Below are 20338 nucleotides of genomic sequence, written 5' to 3' on the forward strand. Positions count from 1 at the left end.
GTTAACTCCAAAGCTAAGACATCACCCCAGGAAGTCACTGATCCTCTTCAAAAATTGAAGGACAAAAATAACCACAAGGGTGGAGATTCAAGTCTTTAATTACAAGATAAAGGCTTGACTTTTAGGCAAGTTTCTTCAGAATGTGGGTAAAGGGTGAAGTTACAAAGGTAGAGTTTTAGACTTACTTGGCATGGGAGAGTATTAAAACCTATGCCAGATTGATTGTCTTAAATTTAGAATGAAAGTCAATTTTCAATTTTATAACTGTAGCACATTTCTGAAATATATACTAGTATTGCATTTATTTCTTACAGAATACTTAGTACTTAAATGATCTGAACTAGTAAACCATCTACATGAAAGTTTTAATCTAAGATAGTCTCGAGTTCAAGAATTATGTGTCATTTCAGAATGATAATGAATGACAATGGAAAAAAAGATCTCACTTTTTCACATAATATAGGTAATAAACATAAATTTCATAAAGATATTAAAAGGAAGAGATTTTCCATCTCTCTTTGAACAGTAGGGTGTTTTCATTGAAGTATTTTAGTTGAAGAAGAACCATAATTATAGGATAAACAGATTGAAGAAGAGTGTTATAAGGGGAAAAGTCATACCTTCCACTTTGCAATCAAATGCATCCCCTCCATCATCCCCAGGAGGTTTGGAATTTGTCTTTTGTAGATCTTCTTGGGCACTCTCAATACTGTTATAGACCCACTGTATGGAATCTTGCTGAAATGGGAAAGAATTCCAAAGGGTATAAATGTTCTCTCATTATAGTAGTCCCTGCTAGTATATATGCATCCATGTAAAATAAGACCACATAATATAAAATAAAAACTCCCTCATTTTAATATTTATTAAAAGTATATAATTTATAAATGGTTTAAAATTTTTAGTCCTATTTTTGTAGCTTCTCTAAAAAGAATGTAAAATGTAAAAAAGTAAATGAACATTATTAAACCACACAGTGAAACTTAAAAAGTTGTGACAAGTTAACATAATTATGAATTAGGAATTTTTGAATGACATCTTTACCATAAAGTTTTAAAATTTGTCTAACATAATTTCAATAATCTATTGAGATTCTACTGATGACATTATGTTCTTATGATGTTATGAGATATTTAATCTGGCTCCTGCAGTCCCTTATTTCAATATGGTTGTTTTTGTTTAAAAATAAGCCATATTTTAGGTGTCATTGAAAATTACTTCTTCATCTAATCCCTTTCTGAAAAATAAAATGATTCTGCATTGTATTTAAAACAACTGTTCTTGTGTTCTTTAGAGAGAGGAAAGGAATAAAATTATCAAGAAGGAAGTGCCAAGCGTATATCACCTTAAAAGATGAATATTTTTCAGAAAAAAATAGTGATAAACCTATTAAGTGACAACAGATCAATGTTCTGCACTGTTAATTTGAACTGTCTATTTATTCCTATTGTAACCTGAATAACATCAGGTTCCTGTAAATGATGAAAAAATATGATTAACTCTTGATTAACCACAGACTGATTAAAAATTATGAATTATGTAGATCCTCTCATACTCATAGAAACAGTGAGGTAGCTCAAAGGATAGATATAGCACCAACCCAAGTTATGAAGACCCAAGTTTGCTTCCAGCCTAAGATACTTATTAGCTGTGGGACCCTGGCCAGTCATTTAACCCCTGTTTGCCTTAATCCATTGAAGAAGGCAATGACAAATTACTCCAGTATCTTTGCCAAGAGAACTTCAAAGGTCCATGGGGGTCACAAAGGCTCAGGAATGAATTAACAACAGTTCTTACCCAATTTTCCACCTGACTCCCTGTCTTCTGATCACTTCACTGATTGATAATTATTTAGAAGTAAGTTATAATGAATTCTATGAAGAAGTATAGTAAAGTAAAACAAATAGATACTGTTACTTTTAAAAATTCTATAAAAGGAGGAAAAGTTTTGGTGAATGAAAATATTGCATTTATTATCCAAAACAATTTTCAAAACTCTTTTTAGCAAATAATGATATGGTCTTTTACAGTGAAATTAATTTAAAGAATTAGCTATAAATTAATATAATAATTAAATAAAAGAAAGCAAGAGATAAAACTTGTTTCCAAACCTAAATTTTTATAAAAATATATGTTGTAACAAATTACAATTGTATTTTAATTATACATGATAACATGAGGTTAACATGAATATCTTTGTTACATTTCTCTGGAAACCCCTCTGCTCAATATGGGCTGATCCTCTCTAATTTAGACATAAGCTCATACTATTTTTTATCTCACTAGCAGGAGGATAAATTTCATCTGGCAGGAAAATGCTGAGGTGGAAGGACAGTAATATAGGGCAGCAACATAGCACAGTGAATAGACTTCCACTTCTGAAAATAGTAAGACTCCTCTTCCTGAGGTCAAGGCCTCAGATACTTACTAGCTATATGATTATGGGCCAGTCATTTAACCCTGTTTCCCTCAGTTTCTCCATCTGTAAATGAGCTGGACAAGAAAATAGAAACCACTCCATGAAAAACCCCAAATGGAATCTTGAAGAGTTGGACATAACTGAACAAGGATAACAACAAATTATATTTCTTCATAAAGTTTTGATTTATAAAGTTCCTTATTCCTAATAATATAGTTAATATTCATATTACTGTTCCCAATTTATAGGCAATGAAAGTTAGACTCATTGACACTAAGTAATTTGTTCAAGATCACATAAATAATAAATGGTATAACCAGGATAAGAAGGAAGGTCTGACTACAAAACTAAGCATTCCATTTCACCATTGACTGGTAAGGGTACATATTTTTATTCAGATAAATAGAACAAATAACTTCAAAAATGAAAGGAAAGGAAAGAATAAATAACTTCAAATATGAAGAGAACAATGATAATAATAATAAATATTCATATTCTGATGCAAACTATAAGTAACTAACTGCCTATGTCAAAATGATGAAAATCTTAAGAAGTAATCACATCTCTCCAAAATTTTTTCCTTGACTATGTCTATACAATAGAAAAGTTTTGTCACTCCTTCTTCCTCCATTTTTTTAATTCTTCTTTCCTTTCTTTTCATTAATTAGCAGGAGGTGAGAGGGAAAAAAATAAATGTCTGATAACTGAATTTTTTTAAAAGAAATAAGCATGTTATGTTAGGAATTTCTAAATAAAAAGGAGGAATTTTAAGCACACCTTATTGACCACATTAGATCTGGGGAAAGGGGATTTCAAAAACTTCATAAAAATAAAAAAATGACAGTATTTTCTAAAATTCTATAAGGAAAGATAAATGAATGGGGTTGGAACTCTGTCAGGAATAGAAGTTTGATAGTACAAATGCAAACAATTCTGATAAGGAAGAATAAAGGAAGTTTCCTTTAAAAAAAGACTGAAATGGATACATAGGGAACTCATTGGCACTGAAAGAGTGTCATGAATGTCTATGTATAATCTATATGAAATTACTTATCATCTTAAGAGAGCAAGGGGAAGGTAGAAAGGAAGAGAATTCAGAACGTAAAATTTTAAAAATGTTAAAATTGCTTTTATATATTGGAAAAATTAAATATTAAATAGAAAAAAGAAGATATGAAAAGACACTTCAATCCCTCTCTTTTGCAATGGTTTGTTCCTCTATTGAGGAATTTTCAGAAGTTTTCAATGTATTAATCAGTTTTCCTGATTTTTTCTCTTCCTCTTTTTTTTGCTTTTATTTAAAAATATTTCTATAATTCTGAATTGCTTTCTGGGGAGGGGAAAATAGGTATGATATTAGGAGAAATTTTGGTCCTAGAAAAATAAAAGTCATCAACAATATGTATTCTGTTAAAGATAATATCCAAATTTGATCCACTAAAACAATCTGAAAATGGAAGGGTGGTGAAGGAAACACTGTCACAACAAAATGCAATTTCTTTTTTTCCCCCCTGCAAGAGGACAGAGTAGCATACCATAAGTTTAAGTTACAGTGAGGCAAATGTCAACTCAATATAATGGCAAGGGACCTGGAATGGGGTTGGCAGGAAAGGAATGAAAAGAGTTCTAACAATGAGAACTGTCCAAAATAGAACAATGGACTGCCTCATGAAGTTGAGCGTCCCCAGTCACTGGAATTCTTCAAGCCCGGATGACAACATTAGGATTTTTAGTCAGCCATGTTGAACTAAATGACCCTGAAAATATTTCCAGCAGTTGAGATTTTATGATAAAAATCATTAAAATCTCTTCACAATTCTAAGTATCTAAAAATGGAGTTTTACCCTCTCATTTCACAAATCTGAATTAAAAAAATAAAGCAATTTACCTTCTGAATAGCAGAGATAAAAAGAATCCATTTTTTTTAACATGCCTTCATGCAGTAGGGTTGTAAATGTTTCTTTTTCTTTGTCAATAAGGATACGTTTTTAGCACTAAACAAGTTTTGAAAATTATTGGAGAAGTAGTAAGGACACTCAAAAGAATGCTAAATTTGGCATTAGAGAACCTAGACTTTAATCCCACTCTGTCATTTTGACCTTGTATCACCTTTTGAAAATGTCATTTAACCTCTCTAGATCTCAGTTTCCTCATCTATAAATTAAGGAAGTTGAACACAAAGAACTCTAATATCTCTCCATCCCAGTTTAGCTCTATGATGCAATTCTATATTAACCAGTGTCAGACAAAATATAACATGCTTTACATTTCAAATAAAGGCAGGAACATATTACCTTAACTTTTTTTAGGCTAATAAGTACATAAATTTTGTTGTTATCCAGTTGTTCATTGCTCACTTCTGTCTAACTCTTCATGACCCCATGGACCAAATCTTTGTCCATGGGGCTTTCTTGGAAAAGATATGGAAATAAAAATTATCTCTTATGTATCTCTTTCCCCTAATCCTAATTCCTTCTACCGAAAATGACTAATCTGTAAACATGTTTATCAAAAAATATGTATATAGGTAGAAGAACATTTCTAACTTCAAAGTACACATGTGCACATGGATGAAAAAAATAAAAATAAATTTTTAAAAAGGAAAGGAAAATATAATGGAATGGTTTGTCTTTTCCTTATCCAGTGGATTAAGGCAAGAGGTTAAGTGAGTAGCCCAGGGTCACATACCTATTAAGTGTCCAAGGCAAAATCTGAACCCAAGTTCTTTTGACTCCAGGCCTAGCACTGCAATTACTGAGGCAGCTAGTTGTCTCTACCAAATACATAAATAAGCACCAACAAACCACAAATTACATGAATCACTGAGTTTCTTCTGGGACAGTGTTACATTGTGGAAATACAAGTACACCCGATGTAGAAAACACACTGTTTAAACTCCCACACACGCATAGCTCATTGTCAGGAATTACAGGGTCAAGAAAAAGACCAACCTTCAGAATTCTAATATGATGAAGTTATCTCTTACATTAAAATGGAAAATTTTCTTGGAGCATCTTCAAAATAGGCAATGATTCTATTCTATAATAAAGGAATGCAATTTTTAAACTCACATTTTGTGTCATAAAAACAATAGTCAATTGTACATGAATAAAACCATCTTTATGCATTGTCAAGATGACAGCTGAAATGCTAAATTAAAAGCTGACTTTGGAAAAGAAAATTAACATCATCTTGCTATTTATCTAATTATTGTGCTTTTCTATACTCCAGGAAGAGTCATAGATTTTCCCCCAGCACAAATTAGCTGAAAATCATGTTTCAACAGAAAGTGCAGTTACCTTCATTGGTCGTCTATATTTCCTACAAGCTGTGACATGAGCAATTACACTGGCATGTGTCTCTTTGCTGACATTAATTCCATTTACTTTGATTATGCACTGTCCAGGGTGAAGACCAGCAGCTGCAGCCACAGTCCCTTTAAAAAATGGGAAAAATTGCCAAAATTTAAATTAAATACATGTTTTTAAAATTCTCATTCTAGTAGCTAAAGGAAACATTTTCAAAATTAATTAGAAATTAATTTGCAAAAATATTACAGTTACTTTTTGATTTTAATTAGATTTTTACCTTTCCAGATCACTTGTCAATCTAATTTCCTAAAATATGTAATCCTAAAGTCAGAAAATCTAAAATGCTTCATCTTGCTATTTATAATTTTAATTGTAATAGCTTAACATTGAAGCAGAATTATACTCAAATAACCTAACAGAGGTATCTAAAAGATAAGTTTAACAAGGAAATAAAACTTGTAGAAATACATATAATTACAAATTTCCTGGTCCTCCTGATTGAATTAAAGAGAAAAAGCAATTATACAAATTTTAAAAAGGAAAGAAAACAGCACCTATGATTTACCAGGCATTGCACTAAGTGCTTTATCTCTGGAGGAGAAGTTCTATTATTATCCTTATTTTATGACTGAGGAAACTGAGGTAGTAAATAGCTTAATTAACTTATTTCAGTAGTCTTTCATATTCTCATTTTATTTCTTGACAAACCCTCAGTTGTCTCAGCCTTTGAATAACTATAGTAGACTATTAATGAACTATATTATTAGCATTGCATTGGCTAGACAAAAAAAATCTAATTCAATCTTGTTTGCATTAATGTCTGGATGAAAAAAAGTGACAGTCTGGATATACTTTATAACATGTCTTACCACATCTGAAGCATTATATTGTGTTCTGGGAACTCTATTTTTAGAGGAATAGGAACAAAATAAAGTCCAGAAGATTGAGAATGACAAAGTGACTTAAACATATGTCTTATGAGGAATGGGTAAAAGAATTGGAAATATTGAGCATGGAAAAGGAAATACCCATAGTAGCCATTATAGTGATCTTTAACTCTATGATGGTGAAATGCATAGAGTATAGATAGATCTTGAAGCTAAGAGTACCTGAATTCAAATCTGACCTCAGACACTTACTCAATAGAGATATTTTGCCCTGGGAAAGTCATTTAATATTGTTTGTCTCAGTTTCCTCATCTGAAAAATGAGTTGGGGAAGGAAATGGCAAACCAATCAAATATCTTTGCCAGGAAAACTCTAAATGGGAGTCATGGAAGGTAGAACATGACTGAAAATGACAATATGAAACAATTATAATAATGTTTAGATCTATTTTGTGAGATTATGATTGTAACTATGAGATCAAAAATAGAATAAATGGATATGTGACAGCAAGTGGGATTCAGTTTGAATCTGATGATGTTTGTCCTTTGTTTTCAAAGAAGACTATAACATCAGGGAGGTGATGCCATGACATGCATGTGAATTGGATTTGAGTAAATCTAAATCATCAACCTCACTTTCTCCTCTGGAGTTATCTGGGTCTAGTAGACAACTGAAGATAGCCCCAGATGTGAGATATTCAGCGTTAAGAGAGACTTACCCAAGGTCACACAGCTAGTAAATTACTGATGCTGTATTTGAACTCAGATCCTCCTTATGTCAGGGTCAGTGCTTTATCTACCATGCCATCTAGCTACTCCAGTTTGAAATGAAGGAGAAAGGGAAAAGCTAAAATACTTAGATTTGTCTAAAACACAATGGGGCTACTTCTTTAGTAAGAGAAATGGTTCTTTCTTCATATTAATAATCAATTATTGATGTTCAATCTCTAAAGGACAATTATGATAAAGAAATTGAATTAACATTCTCCTAACTCTTGTTCAGACCCCACTCAACCTTAAATAAATTTAACTTAAGTGGGAAAGTCAAATGTGCTCTGTACAGGTTTGAGTAAGGATAAATTATTTGATTTGATTGCCCAAATTTGGGCAATTTAGAAGTGAGTGACAATTCAAGTTATATCCCCCAGATGCTCATTAGAATAGATCCACCCCTCATTATAATATTCATTTTCTTTCATTTTTGTTAACCAGAGTAGATTGTCATCTTCAGGAACATCTACTCTTCCAAGGACATTTAAATTATAAGTTCACCACCATACGGAGTTGTTGGCATTTGAGAGTGTCACTGACCTTTTATTGATAAAATGATAGCATTATCAATAAAATTATTAATTACCCAGAAAATGTGTCTCTCAAACTTTTTAAATGTCACATTGATCAATGAGTAGTAATAACAGGAAATGTTTAAATACAGGTTATAATGCCACTTGTTGAGGATTTTGGATAGGAATTCATGAATCGTTTATGGAGTTAGACTTCATGACCACACTGGTCCCTTACAATATTTAAGAAATAATTCTATTCTGGTCAATGGTAGCTATTGCCCTCCAGGATCAAAATCATATTCTTCTCATTCAAATCACTTCATAATCCAGCCCTATCCCCACCCCAACTTTCCAGTCTTCTTATAGCTTTCAACCACAGCCCTCCCAAAATGCCCTCTTCATCCAGTGACAGTGGCCTCCTTTACTATTCTACACACAAAACTTTTCATCTCTCAGCTCTGAGAATTTTTTCTGGCTGTCTCCCATATCTGGAATTTCCACATCATTATCTCTGCCTCCTTTCTTCCACGTCATCCTTCAAATACCAAGTAAAAATTGAACCTTCTAACCTTCCAGTCTTTTTTCAATTCCTCTTAATTCGAACGTCTTCCCTATGTTAATTATTTCTTATTTATCTGTATATAGCTTGCCTGTTCATATTTATGAATTTCTTGTTTCCCCCTTAAGACTCAGAGTCCTTTGAAGAGGGAAAGACTGTCTTTTTGCCTTTGTTTGTATCCCCAGAATTTAGCAAAATGGTTGACACATTAAAGGCTTTTAATAGATTCCTATCGATTGACAATTATGAATTTTTCCTCAATGCCATAAAAATATTTTCCTATTAAAAGTAACTTTCTTGGGCGGCTAGGTGGCACAATGGATAGAGCACCAGCCCTGGAGTCAGGAGCACCTGAGTTCAAATCCGGACTCAGACATTTAATAATTACCTAGCTGTGTGGCCTTGGGCAAGCCACTTAACCCCACTGCCTTGCAAAAACCAAAAAAAAAAAAGTAACTTTCTCAAATAATGAAATTCAGAAAATTACTGACATATGACCTGGCTTTTCGTCTAGGTACCTCCTTATATGCACATACAGCAATTTAAAATTTTTGCGCTGATTTCAAAAGTTGTTCTTAAAAGGCAAATATGACAAAATGGACTTTTATTTGGACTTAGTTTATTTTCTTAAACCTCCAGTCACATTTTTTCCCCACAGAAATAGAATTAAAGATAAGGAAATCTAAACCATTGATAAATTGACTGAAGTATTAGGTAACAACAAGAGTTTTCAGTATGGGAAAGTTTCCATCAGTTTAAAAGAAGCAAATGTTACAAATGAAGATGTTATGGAAAAAAAAAAGGTGAAACTGATTCCCACATGAAGATACTACTACTACTTCCCCAGCGCAATACTATACTTTGAGCCAAAATATGCATCTGTTTGTCCTGTAGACAGCCAAAGATAGCAGATATTTTGTGGGAAAATCTGTCCATCTCACTAAAACCCAAGATAGTTCTGTCAAATTGCACGTTTCCCTCTGAAAATTGTGTTTGAATTCAGATTCATCTTTTGCATATGACAAAATCTATTATCCATTTACTTCACAAAGGGTCTGGGATGATTGGTTGCAAGTTTTGCAAAATAAGAAATTATATACTTCTCTCCCATTAGAATGAGAGCAGAGTCTTTGGCCTCTTTTTGAATCTTCAGTGCTTAGTACAGTACCTGATGATACTTAATAAATGTATATTGATTGATTACTTATTTAGATTCAGGAATGATGTTAGGTATTTCTAACCTAAACTGACTATATTTTTACAATAGAAACATAAAAAAGTAAAGAAAAGGTAACCACAAACATATTCAATATCAGGTTTTTTTCCAAAACAAAATACATTCATTCTTCTATCTTTCAAAGTCCAAAATCCCTGTTAGAGAAAATCAACTAGATTTTGTTCTCTGTTGTACTTTATCCATTTTCTAACTGAGGCATTTTCTTTTAGTGATAATATAACAGAAAAAAAGAGAACATTAGTGATTTTCAAGTAATTTTCTAGGGCAAAAAGGAGAAAATATATGTAAAAAATGAAAACTAAGATATCTATTCTTGGTATCATTTTGAAGCATCACAAAATTAGTGTACTATGAAAGGTTTTTAACTGTCTATCAATGAATGTCTAAAAATTTAAAGAAAGATATATTTTATTTTTAGAAATTCATTTTAATGAACTTATCTTAAGAAATTTCCATACAGAGAATTTTCAGAGGACTGAATAATTATTTGATAAGGCACACTTTGTTTGAAAGACTATACAACATCACATTTTCATCAATTAGAATCTGATCTTATGGTGGACAGTTGTATAATGCTCTGATCAAAACCATTCAATCAAATACTAATATTTCATACTGATCATATTAGTAAATTTCAAATGTCTTTATGTGTGGAGATTTATCCCAGTATAGACAGAAATCTTTTCAATTATAAATTTATGTCATTAAAAACAACAAGATGTTTATTTAGTAACTATTTCTTTACATTTTCTTTACTCTGCTAACATGAATTCAGTTGTTTTCTAATCAATCTATCATTTGTAAATTTGCAGATAATACTGATCTTGAAATTTCACATGGGTAGGATTTGGATGAAAATAATGATTTGTGGGGGCAGCTAGGTGGCGTAGTGGATAAAGCACTGGCCTTGGAGTCAGGAGTACCTGGGTTCAAATCCGGTCTCAGACACTTAATAATGACCTAGCTGTGTGGCCTTGAGCAAGCCACTTAACTCCATTTGCCTTGCAAAAACAAAAACAACAACAAAAAAAAACGAAATGAAAATAATTATTTGTAACTGACCAAAAAGACCCAAATGAATATAGTAAAAACAGAAATGACAAAAAAACCCTAACCTAGATCATTCTTTTGTGGAATTGGAATATCTACTAAGGCTTTTGTGAAACTACTTATTTTCTTTAGCAACCTTATAGTAATGATAGATAAACTTCTTTTCCCTAGATGGTCCATTCCATTTCAGGCCTACTTCTCACATTGGAAGTATCTTCATCTCCTGTGACCTCATCTTCTTATGGGATGATTATTCCCAGAACCTCCAATTTAAAATAGAGTCTCAGGACAAAGATGGATTCATCCTTCTCCAGACTGAATCACTGACTCATTTCCAAGGACTTTCTCTATCATGTTGCAGGTCAGTTAGCTTCTCCCCCAACCCCTTTTGTTGTTCATATGTTTTATATTTCTCTATCAGCATGTAAACTCTTTAAGTCAAGGGGCTACTTTCCACTTTCTGTATCTATTTGCAAACCCAACTTTTGGCAGTGTTTGATACATAGAGCTTAATAAATCTCTATTGGTTGTCCAACTGAAGTGAGAAAAGCTTTTTTTTCCAAAAGCAAAATGGGAAAGTCAACATGTCATTAAAAAACTCTCAATGGATTAAAAAGTGAAACATGTGCAAGCTCAAATGTTAATTACGTTATTAATATAATACAGAAAGAATTCTGAAGAGCAAAATATGAAATCAGAAGAATATTTAGCATTTAGATTGAATTTCATACCTCTTCCAACAGCATGTACCACAGAAGGACCAAATCCCCGAATCTGGAATCCAAGGCCATCTGCTGAATCTGGAATTTTCACTGTCCTAATTTCAATCAACACCCAAAATAAAACAATAAAATTTTGTCATTAAAATAAAAATGTATTCATCTATTATGAATTTAGATTACAAAATTAAAGTGAAATAATATGAAAAGTGATATCATTCTATTTTAATATGAAAAACAGAACATTTAAACCAAAATTATAGGAAAACTGGATATAACAAATAGTTATTTCAAGCAACAGAAGTAAAAACTAAATGTTTTGTCATTTTTGTTCTTCTAATTAATTTCTTGATATAATAGAAAGAAGTAAAGTTAAACAAGAAATTGTGCTAAAATTGTCTTTAAAAGAGAACAAATATAAAAATAAAAAAGTAGAAATAAATTAAAGAAAAGCAGAAGGCTTGCAATAAATAAGATGAAAAAAATCAGAAAGAATCAACCACTCAGAATAAATGGAGTATCTCACAGCATAGTGAGGTTAATCAAACTACTTAAAATTCCATGAAATTATGACTAAATATAAAAATTAATAGATAAAACAAGGATAAATGAATGGATGTCTGAATGAAGAATATATAATAAATATGAGTCAATAATACTGATGATAAAAAGTGGTTTCCAGATAGAAAAGTAATGAATATATAAGGTCTATAAAATCATGGAAACGAATTTCACTCACTTTAAGGACATACTAATTAAAATCAGAAATAAGGTAACATGAAGAGTTAATTACAGAAAATTATCTTATAGCACTATGGCTATCCCTCCAAGCTACTTGTTTGACCAATTTATCATATTGAATATTTCAAAGTGGGTCATTAACTGGCTTTAGTTATGCAGGAAAAGGTCAAATATTTATCTTTAGTATATTATACAAGCACTCCAACAGAAAAAGAAATCATTTGTTTGACCTTAAGACCACAGCTCTAGATCCAGAAAGGACATTATGGCCTTTTCAGTCTCATTACTGTATGTCACAAAGGAGGAGACTGCCATAGGAAAGTACAGTGACTTTTTCAAGATTATGCAATTATGAAGTAGCACAAATAGTATCTGAACCCAAGTCCTCTGAGTTCAAAGTCATATATCCTTCAATTTTTCCAAACTATCATTGATAGTTATATTGCAAATTAATTTACACAAAGATAAATTATTTCCATATTCATAAAAATATCTCTATCTATTTGGTATTCAGGTATGAGTCCTTGAATAGCACCAGTCTTCAATGTGTTATTTATTGTTCTATTGCCTATCAATGATATAATTCATAATGAAAGAAAACTAGTGAGAAAGAAAAGAGAACAAATGTCTATTAGAGTGATCATGAAAAAGTATAGATGGAAGAAGAATATTCTTCCTTTAATGGCAAAAATTTTGACAAAATAGTTTAGAGCTTTAGAGTTTTGCTGAACTGTTTGTGCTCTTGCAATCTTTTGTAGCAAAAGTGGTCTCTTGGGTCTTTTTGTGATAGAGTCTGTTGATAACTTTAATATAATGATGGAATGTGGATCTATCTTTGACCTCAAGTCAGGTTATTCTTTTCTCCTTAGTACAGCCAGTGAAAAATAAAAGTTTATTCTGAGAAAAGAGATATAGGCTGTCACTATGATTTAGGAAGAATTACTTTGGCGAACATATCTTTCTACTTAAAATATTATATTGTGGGGAAAAGGCAAATTTTATTTACTATAGGAGTTAAGATAAAGTATTTCCTGAAGAGACTAAGGTCTACATACTGAAATAATGCATTGATTAAAAAAAATTAAAAGAAATATCTATAAAGCTTAATATATTATTAAAGGAAAACAGTTAAAAATTTTAAGGCAGAAATGCTGATATTCATCATTTTATTTTTTATCTCTTATGAAATGGGAAAAGATTACAATGGGAAAAGATAAATATAGCAGGAAATTAAAAAAATTAGTGGGAAGTCAATGCAAAAGGTATAAGGTAGATGAAAGCAAGGGTTAAGGATTTCAACAATAATTAAAAAATGAAGAGTGAGGTTTTCCAATGTAAAACATGATAAATAATCCAACAAAAGACATGAAATGTGCTGCTTACATAAGAGAAGCAGTCTGAATAATGCTGTCAAAGTTGAAATGGAATAAAAAGTCATGTAACTCAATGAAAAGTAATTCTTAAAATGAAAAATCTTCAAATAAAGGAGAACTTTTTTCAATGTAATATTCATGTAATAAAAAACCCCTGAAAGTGAAACAGATTCCAATCTTGAATCAATGAAGATGGAAGAAAAAGAAATAGCAATCTAAGTCTCCTTGACTATAGCTACAACAATTTTCCTCTTCCATTTCTGGTTGTGTATTTTGGAATGCCTCTCCAGTATTTCTCTCCCTCTTGGTCTTTCCTTTTATACTGTGACATTTAGATGGCACAGTGGATAAGAAGGCATACTAGAGTCAGGCTCAAACACTTAATAGTTATGGAAACCTGAGCAAATCATTGAATTATTGATTCAGTCCTGTTATTCTCACTTTAAAATTCTGGCACTTACTTCCCAGGATTCTTATAAAGCTCAAATGAGATAATAATTGTAAAGTGCATAGCACAGCACCCAGCTGGGAGGAAAAGGAGAAATAGTATAGTATTTTTCACCTCTCTTATTTTTTAATTATTTTTCCCCTACTCTCTCTTAATCCTCCAGATAAAACATGAGAAGAGACAAATTCAGGACATCAGAGATGACTGAGCATGATCAAGAGATGTATAACTCACAGGTTTTCTGCATAGGACAAATGGAAATTTCAAGGAGGGAGACATAGCCTACCAATGTCCAGAGGAAACATGCAAGTTATAGTTTGGCATTTAATGAGGTACATTCATTCTTTCAGACTATTTTTAATATTATACATTGTTGCAAAAAAGCTGATGCCAGGTGAGCTAGGTGGAGCTATGAGTAGATCATTGGCATCATTGTCCCTGAGGTCAAATCCAGCCTCAGACATTTAATTATTACCTAGCTATGTGACCTTGGGCAAGTCATTTAACCTATTGCCTTGCAAAAAGAAAAAAGAAAAGAAAAGAAAAGAAAAGAAAAGAAAAGAAAAGAAAAGAAAAGAAAAGAAAAGAAAGAAAAAGGAAAACTAATACCCTCAGAAGAGATTTAATATTTTTCAGAAAACAATTTGAGATAAATGGAGAATCTGACATATAATGCATCAAATTAATTCCAATAATGAACAACTTCATTTATCTGGAAGCTGAACCTCTTATAACCCCAATTTCTTAGAACACAGCCCTGAACCTGGTATTAAGCAAAAAATATTCCAAATAATTGTCAGACAGAACTCTTAAATTAAATATATTGACTTTACTTTTTGTATAAAGCCTTTAGATTTTCATTCTAATTTTAATTAATTAATGCAAAATTTGTCACAAGCTTGATCATTTTGGAAGAAATGAGTCAAAAGGAAAGGCAAATTATTAGCAGTGAAATGTGACAACTGAACACTAGCATCAAAGGAGGAGTCAAAAAGACTGAAAAGCAAGCAAAAATTATGCTATTAGGAATATTAAAGCAAAATAATGTGCTTTCATTATATTTTTCCTCCCAGGCCTGTGACATCATTGTATGGAAATATTTTTTACTAATGCAAATCACCACCTACTCTACACTTTATATTCTAAAAGCCATGGACAGTGCAAGAGTCAGAGAAGGAATTTATAGCCAAGAAAACCCTATCTCTGATTCTAAAACTCTATTCCCCTACACAATCCTATTTCCCAAGAAAATTTCTCCCCCCTTGGTCTTTCCTTTTATTCTGTGACATTTAGATGGCACAGTGGGTAAGAAGGCATACTAGTCAGACTAAAACACTTAATAGATATATTGTGAAGGGGTTACAACTTGTTCATGATCTTTAATTGAATAAGGTGGGAGATATTTATTATCAGACATTTCAGAGGAAATATCTTTTTAAAAATTAGTCTCTACTCTGATTTATTTATTTTAACAAATGGGTTTTTTTTTTTGCAAGGTAATGGGGTTATGTGACTTGCCCAAGTTTACACAGCTAGGTAATTATTAAGTATCTGAGATCAGAATTGAACTCAGGTCCTCCTGAATCTAGAGCCAGCGCTCTAATCACTGTGCCACCTAGTTGCACTCTCTGATTTATTTCTAAGGAATATCTGATTATTTTATTTTTGTGCTTATTATTCTAGCATACAAATTAAATTATCCATTAGTTCATTCATCAAAACTAATTTGTTGAGCATCTAAGATTTATAACAAAGTCTGAGGTAGCAATAAATAAAACAGAATTTCCAATTGCATGCTCATAGACCGATTATCACACACAGACACACACACACACACAATCACAAAAATCTATGATGTAAATTCAAGTGCCATAAGAATGATAAAAAAAAAAATCAAAGGAACAAACTGAATTGTTTTCAAAAGATCTGTACCTATTAGCTGATCAGGTTACATGGCATACACATTTTAATAAATAAAAAATATGAGTAGACAGTAATAGTAATAAAAGAGCTGGCCAGGAAAACCTAGTTTAAATCCTGCATTCAAATTCTACTTTCTTAATCTTTTAGAGGCCCTGTCAATTCTCTAAATTTAAAAATTACAGGGAAGTAGCTGAACTGAATTTGTAGAAAAAGTTTTTTCATCAGAGAATTCCCTATACCAGAAAAATCAATGGTCTAGGACTCATTCTTATCCTGATAATCAAGATCTATTTCAGAGTTACTGTGAAGTTAAAAAGAAACAATAACTACAAAGTATCATGAGTTATTATTATGATAAGGATAAGATAAGAAAGAATTTTAGTCAGCAATACAGTTAGATGCTAGCCCCTACAATATTCATTATAATCTTCTATATTAGTACTACAACATAAATTTGAATCATTCAGAGCAAAAAACTCAATAAATCAAAGGTAATATCACTTCCCTTAGTTCCTCTAAAGGCTTCTGCTGAGTAGTTATTTAATTTAAGCAAAGGGGTATTTAATTTCAGGAATTAACAATTGTATTAACTTGTACAACTTTGCAATTTCATTCATTTCTATCCATTTTTGAAAATAGAAAGTGGAAAGTAGAACAACTTACTCCCTTGGTTTTGTGCTCACAAGAACTCTGAGAGGCTTTTTGCTGTTTAAGCAGGACTTCAAGAAGCAATCCACTTCATTGAAAGGTCTCATAAAAACTAGGTCACCATTGATGGCAAAAATCTTCTTCCCAACTTCCATTCCAGCCATCTAAGAGATAAATAAGAAAGGAGGGGGAGGGTAAGGAGATTTAATTGTACTTTGAAACAATAGATTTATTTTTGTTTACTGAAAAACACTTAAAAATTTAAAGAACTTTTTTTCCAGGCAAATGGGGTTTTAAGTGGCTTGCCCAAGGCCACACAGCTAGGTAATTATTAAGTGCCTGAGACTGGATTTGAACCCTGGTACTCCTGACTGCAAGGCTGGTGCTTTATCCACTACACCACCTAGCCACCCCCACTTTAAAATTTAAATAGAACAACATAGTGAACAGATTTACGAGTTCTGATATTTTTGCACATGTATATAAAAAAAAGAGGACATTCAGCCTTGCTGGGTAGTTCATTCTTGGCAGCATTCTAAGCTCTTTTGCCTTCTGGTATATTGTATTCCAAGCCCTACGAGCTTCCAATGTAGTTGCTGCTAAGTCCTGTGTGATCCTGACTGCAGCAACACGATATTTGAACTGTGTCCTTCTGGCTGCTTGTAATATTTTCTCTTTGACTTGGGAGTTCTGGAACTTGGCTATATTCCCGGCAGTTGGTTTTTTGGGATCTCTTTCTCAGGGGGATCAGTGGATTCTCTCCCTTTCTATGTTGCCCTCTGCTTCTAGAATATCAGGGCAATTTTCCTGTAGTAATTCTTTGAAAATGATGTCAAGGCTCTTTTCCTGATCATGACTTTCAGGTATTCCAATAATTTTAAAATTATCTTTCCTAAGTCTGTTTTCCATATCGGTTGTTTTTTTCAATGAGATATTTCACATTTTCTTCTAATTTTTCATTTTTTTCCTTTTGAAGTATTGATTCCTGATTTCTGGTAAATTCATCAATCTCCCTGACTTCTATTCTTTGTTTGAAGGATTTGTTCTCCTCAGAGAGTTTTCTTATCTCTTTTTCCATCTGGCCAATTTTGCTTTTTAAAGCATTCTTCTCCTAAATAACTTTTTGAACTGTTTTATCCATTTGACCTAAGCTGGTTTTTAGCATGCTATTTTCTTCAGCATTTTTTTGGATTTCCTTGACTAAGCTGATGACTTCATTTTCATGTTTTTCCTGCATCTCTCTCCTTTCTTTTCCCAGTTTTTCTTCCAACTCCCTCATTTGATTTTCAAAGTCTTTTTTGAGCTCTGTCATAGCCTGAGCCCGATTTCTGTTTTGCTTGGAGTCTTTAGATGCAGGAGGTTGTGTTTCCTCATCTTCAGACTGAGTATTTTGATCCTTCTTGGGCTCATTTGCAAAATATTTCTCAATGGTCTTCCTCTTGTTTCTTTGCTTGTTCATTTTCCCAGCCTAAGCCAGTTTTTGGGGTGCTTCCTGAGCTTTTGGGACACTCCCACAAGGGTCTCAGTGTGTGAGGCTCTGTCCTCCCTCCTAGTTTGTGAATGAACATAAGCGCCCCCCTCTGCCACGGGGCCGAGGTGGGGGGGCCCTGTTGTTCTATGGGGGGGCGTAGACTGGGATCAGGATCTGAATGTGGTCAGAGCCCCAGAGTCCTGTTCCACTGGCAGAGGACAGAGCTTGTGAGTCTCTCTCTCTTCACTCCCCTCCCTCAGCTCAATGGGCTCATGCCCTGGAGGCTTCTGCTTACCGGCTCCACCTGCTTCTGTTTCTGGGTCTAGGCTGCTGAAAGACTGAGCTGCTTGCTGTGTGCCCTGAGGGCTGGTCTCCACGTGCTCACTCTGGCAGAGGTCCCCGCTGTTCTCCCACTTTGTGCCCGTTGCTCCCCGGGATGCAGCTCAGGAGACTCCCCCGCTGCTGTGAGCCATGGCTCCCAGCTCCCTGGGGCTGCCTCCTGGAGGCTGAAGTTCTTTGGCTCTGGTGGGCCACCCCTCTGGCAGACCACCCCTCCGACCCGGGGAGCAGAGCCTTTCTGCTCTTTTCCAGGTTAACTTGAGTAGGAGAACTGCCTCACTGGGTCCTTTGTGGGTTCTGTCTCTCAAAAGTTTAGTTACAGTCCTTAGTTTATGAGTTTTTATCAGAGACCACCTAAGACTGGATCCCTTCATGTCGCCATCTTGGCTCTGCCCCCCCACAAACCACATTCCTACTTCTTAATATGTAATAATTTTGTTTCATTTTCTTCATCTGTAAAACAAGCTAAAGAAAAAAGTGGCAAACTAATCCAATTTCTTCACCAAAAAATCCCAAATAGGTTCATGAAGATTCTGACAGGAGAGAAAAATGACTGAACAACAAAATCCATTTAGGACTTGAATATTTATAGAGACCTTGAATGCTACACAAAAGAGTTTTCATTTTTTTAGGCTGGAGCTCCTTCTATATACCACTTGGTTCAAGGAAGTCGGTTACTATACTTTGTAAAATTCTCTCTAAACCCTGTTTTTGTGAGTTAACACCATAGTGTAGGGTGCTCAAATATACCTTGTATGTGACTATGATCTCCTAGAGAGCAGGGACTATATGTTATCTTTCTTTGTAAATCTCTGGAGCATCACAGTATATCTGTTACATAACAGGGACTTAATTATTGCTTAATAATTTATTGAACACAAGAAGCTTAGAAAAGTCTCAAGAATGAAAAAACAAAATAAAACAAACCCTTTCCCAATATGCAACAGGTTGATTCAATGGAATGAGCAATTTATTTTTTCAGACTGAAGGAACTAACTCCATTACTGACTAGATGTGTGGTCTCATCCAAGTGATCATCTGCCAAATAAGGAACTTGAAGTAAATGATCGCAAAAATCATGGTGTCCTATTTTGGAAAGTACTCTGACTAAAGAGTCAGAGGCTGATGTTAAATCATGTATAATTCTTTATCTAACTCCATTTTGGGGTTATTTTAGCAAAGATACTGGAGTGTTTTTTTCTCCATTCAGTTTACAGATAAGGAAACTGAGGCAAACAGGGTTAAATGACTTGCCCAGAATCAGTTAATAAGTATCTGAGGCTAGATTTGAATTCAAGTAATGAATCTTTCTGACTCTATACCCAACATTCTATCCAAGGCACCACTTAGCGACACCTAGACTAGAGACAGAGAATCCTGCCTTGATTTAGAGCAACTCTCTTAATGTCCCTGGGGATGATTTTCCTCTTATGTAAAATGATGAAATTGCACTGGATGGCATTTGAAGCCTTTTCCAGTTCTAAATCTACGATTTTATGTTTCTTTCTATCACCAAACTATGGTGTACAAGTGAATTAATAATTTAAGCTCATCTCCTCAAAGGTATAGATATTTAACATCATCATCATCATCATCACCATATCCATTCTTTAACATTTATAGCAACTTAATTCTCAGAGCTGTAGTGAAGATAAAACAAGACAAAATTTGTAAAGTGCTTTAGAAAGTTGTAAAGTGCTATATAGATGCTAGCTAGTTATTTATTTAGCACTTTAAGATTCACAAAATGATTCCTTTGATTCTCACAGGTGCTATTATTATCCCCATTTTATCAATTAAGGAACTGTTGCTGAGATAGTTTAAACACCAGAAGGGAGATATTACAATTGGGTCCTTTTAGATTCCCAAGGTCTGAAAGCTATCTACCAACTAGGTCTCTTCCCTATTATGCATAGTAACTTCTCAGT

At 33.2% G+C, this 20338-nt stretch overlaps 1 protein-coding gene across 1 annotated transcript in view; it reads right to left on the minus strand.

Annotated features, from left to right (window-relative positions):
- Nucleotides 1-20338, minus strand: part of PREX2 (phosphatidylinositol-3,4,5-trisphosphate dependent Rac exchange factor 2) — a 401699-nt gene that overhangs the window by 180418 nt on the left and 200943 nt on the right. Inside the window, exons 17-20 of the mRNA XM_074202053.1 lie at nucleotides 16616-16764; nucleotides 11480-11565; nucleotides 5719-5855; nucleotides 621-738 (exon numbers count right to left, since the gene is read on the minus strand). Coding sequence (XP_074058154.1) covers nucleotides 621-738; nucleotides 5719-5855; nucleotides 11480-11565; nucleotides 16616-16764 — 490 coding nt within the window. The remainder of the gene's footprint in view (nucleotides 1-620; nucleotides 739-5718; nucleotides 5856-11479; nucleotides 11566-16615; nucleotides 16765-20338) is intronic.

The sequence above is a fragment of the Macrotis lagotis genome, chromosome X (genome assembly GCF_037893015.1).
Source record: "Macrotis lagotis isolate mMagLag1 chromosome X, bilby.v1.9.chrom.fasta, whole genome shotgun sequence".
NCBI classification, from domain to species: domain Eukaryota; kingdom Metazoa; phylum Chordata; class Mammalia; order Peramelemorphia; family Peramelidae; genus Macrotis; species Macrotis lagotis.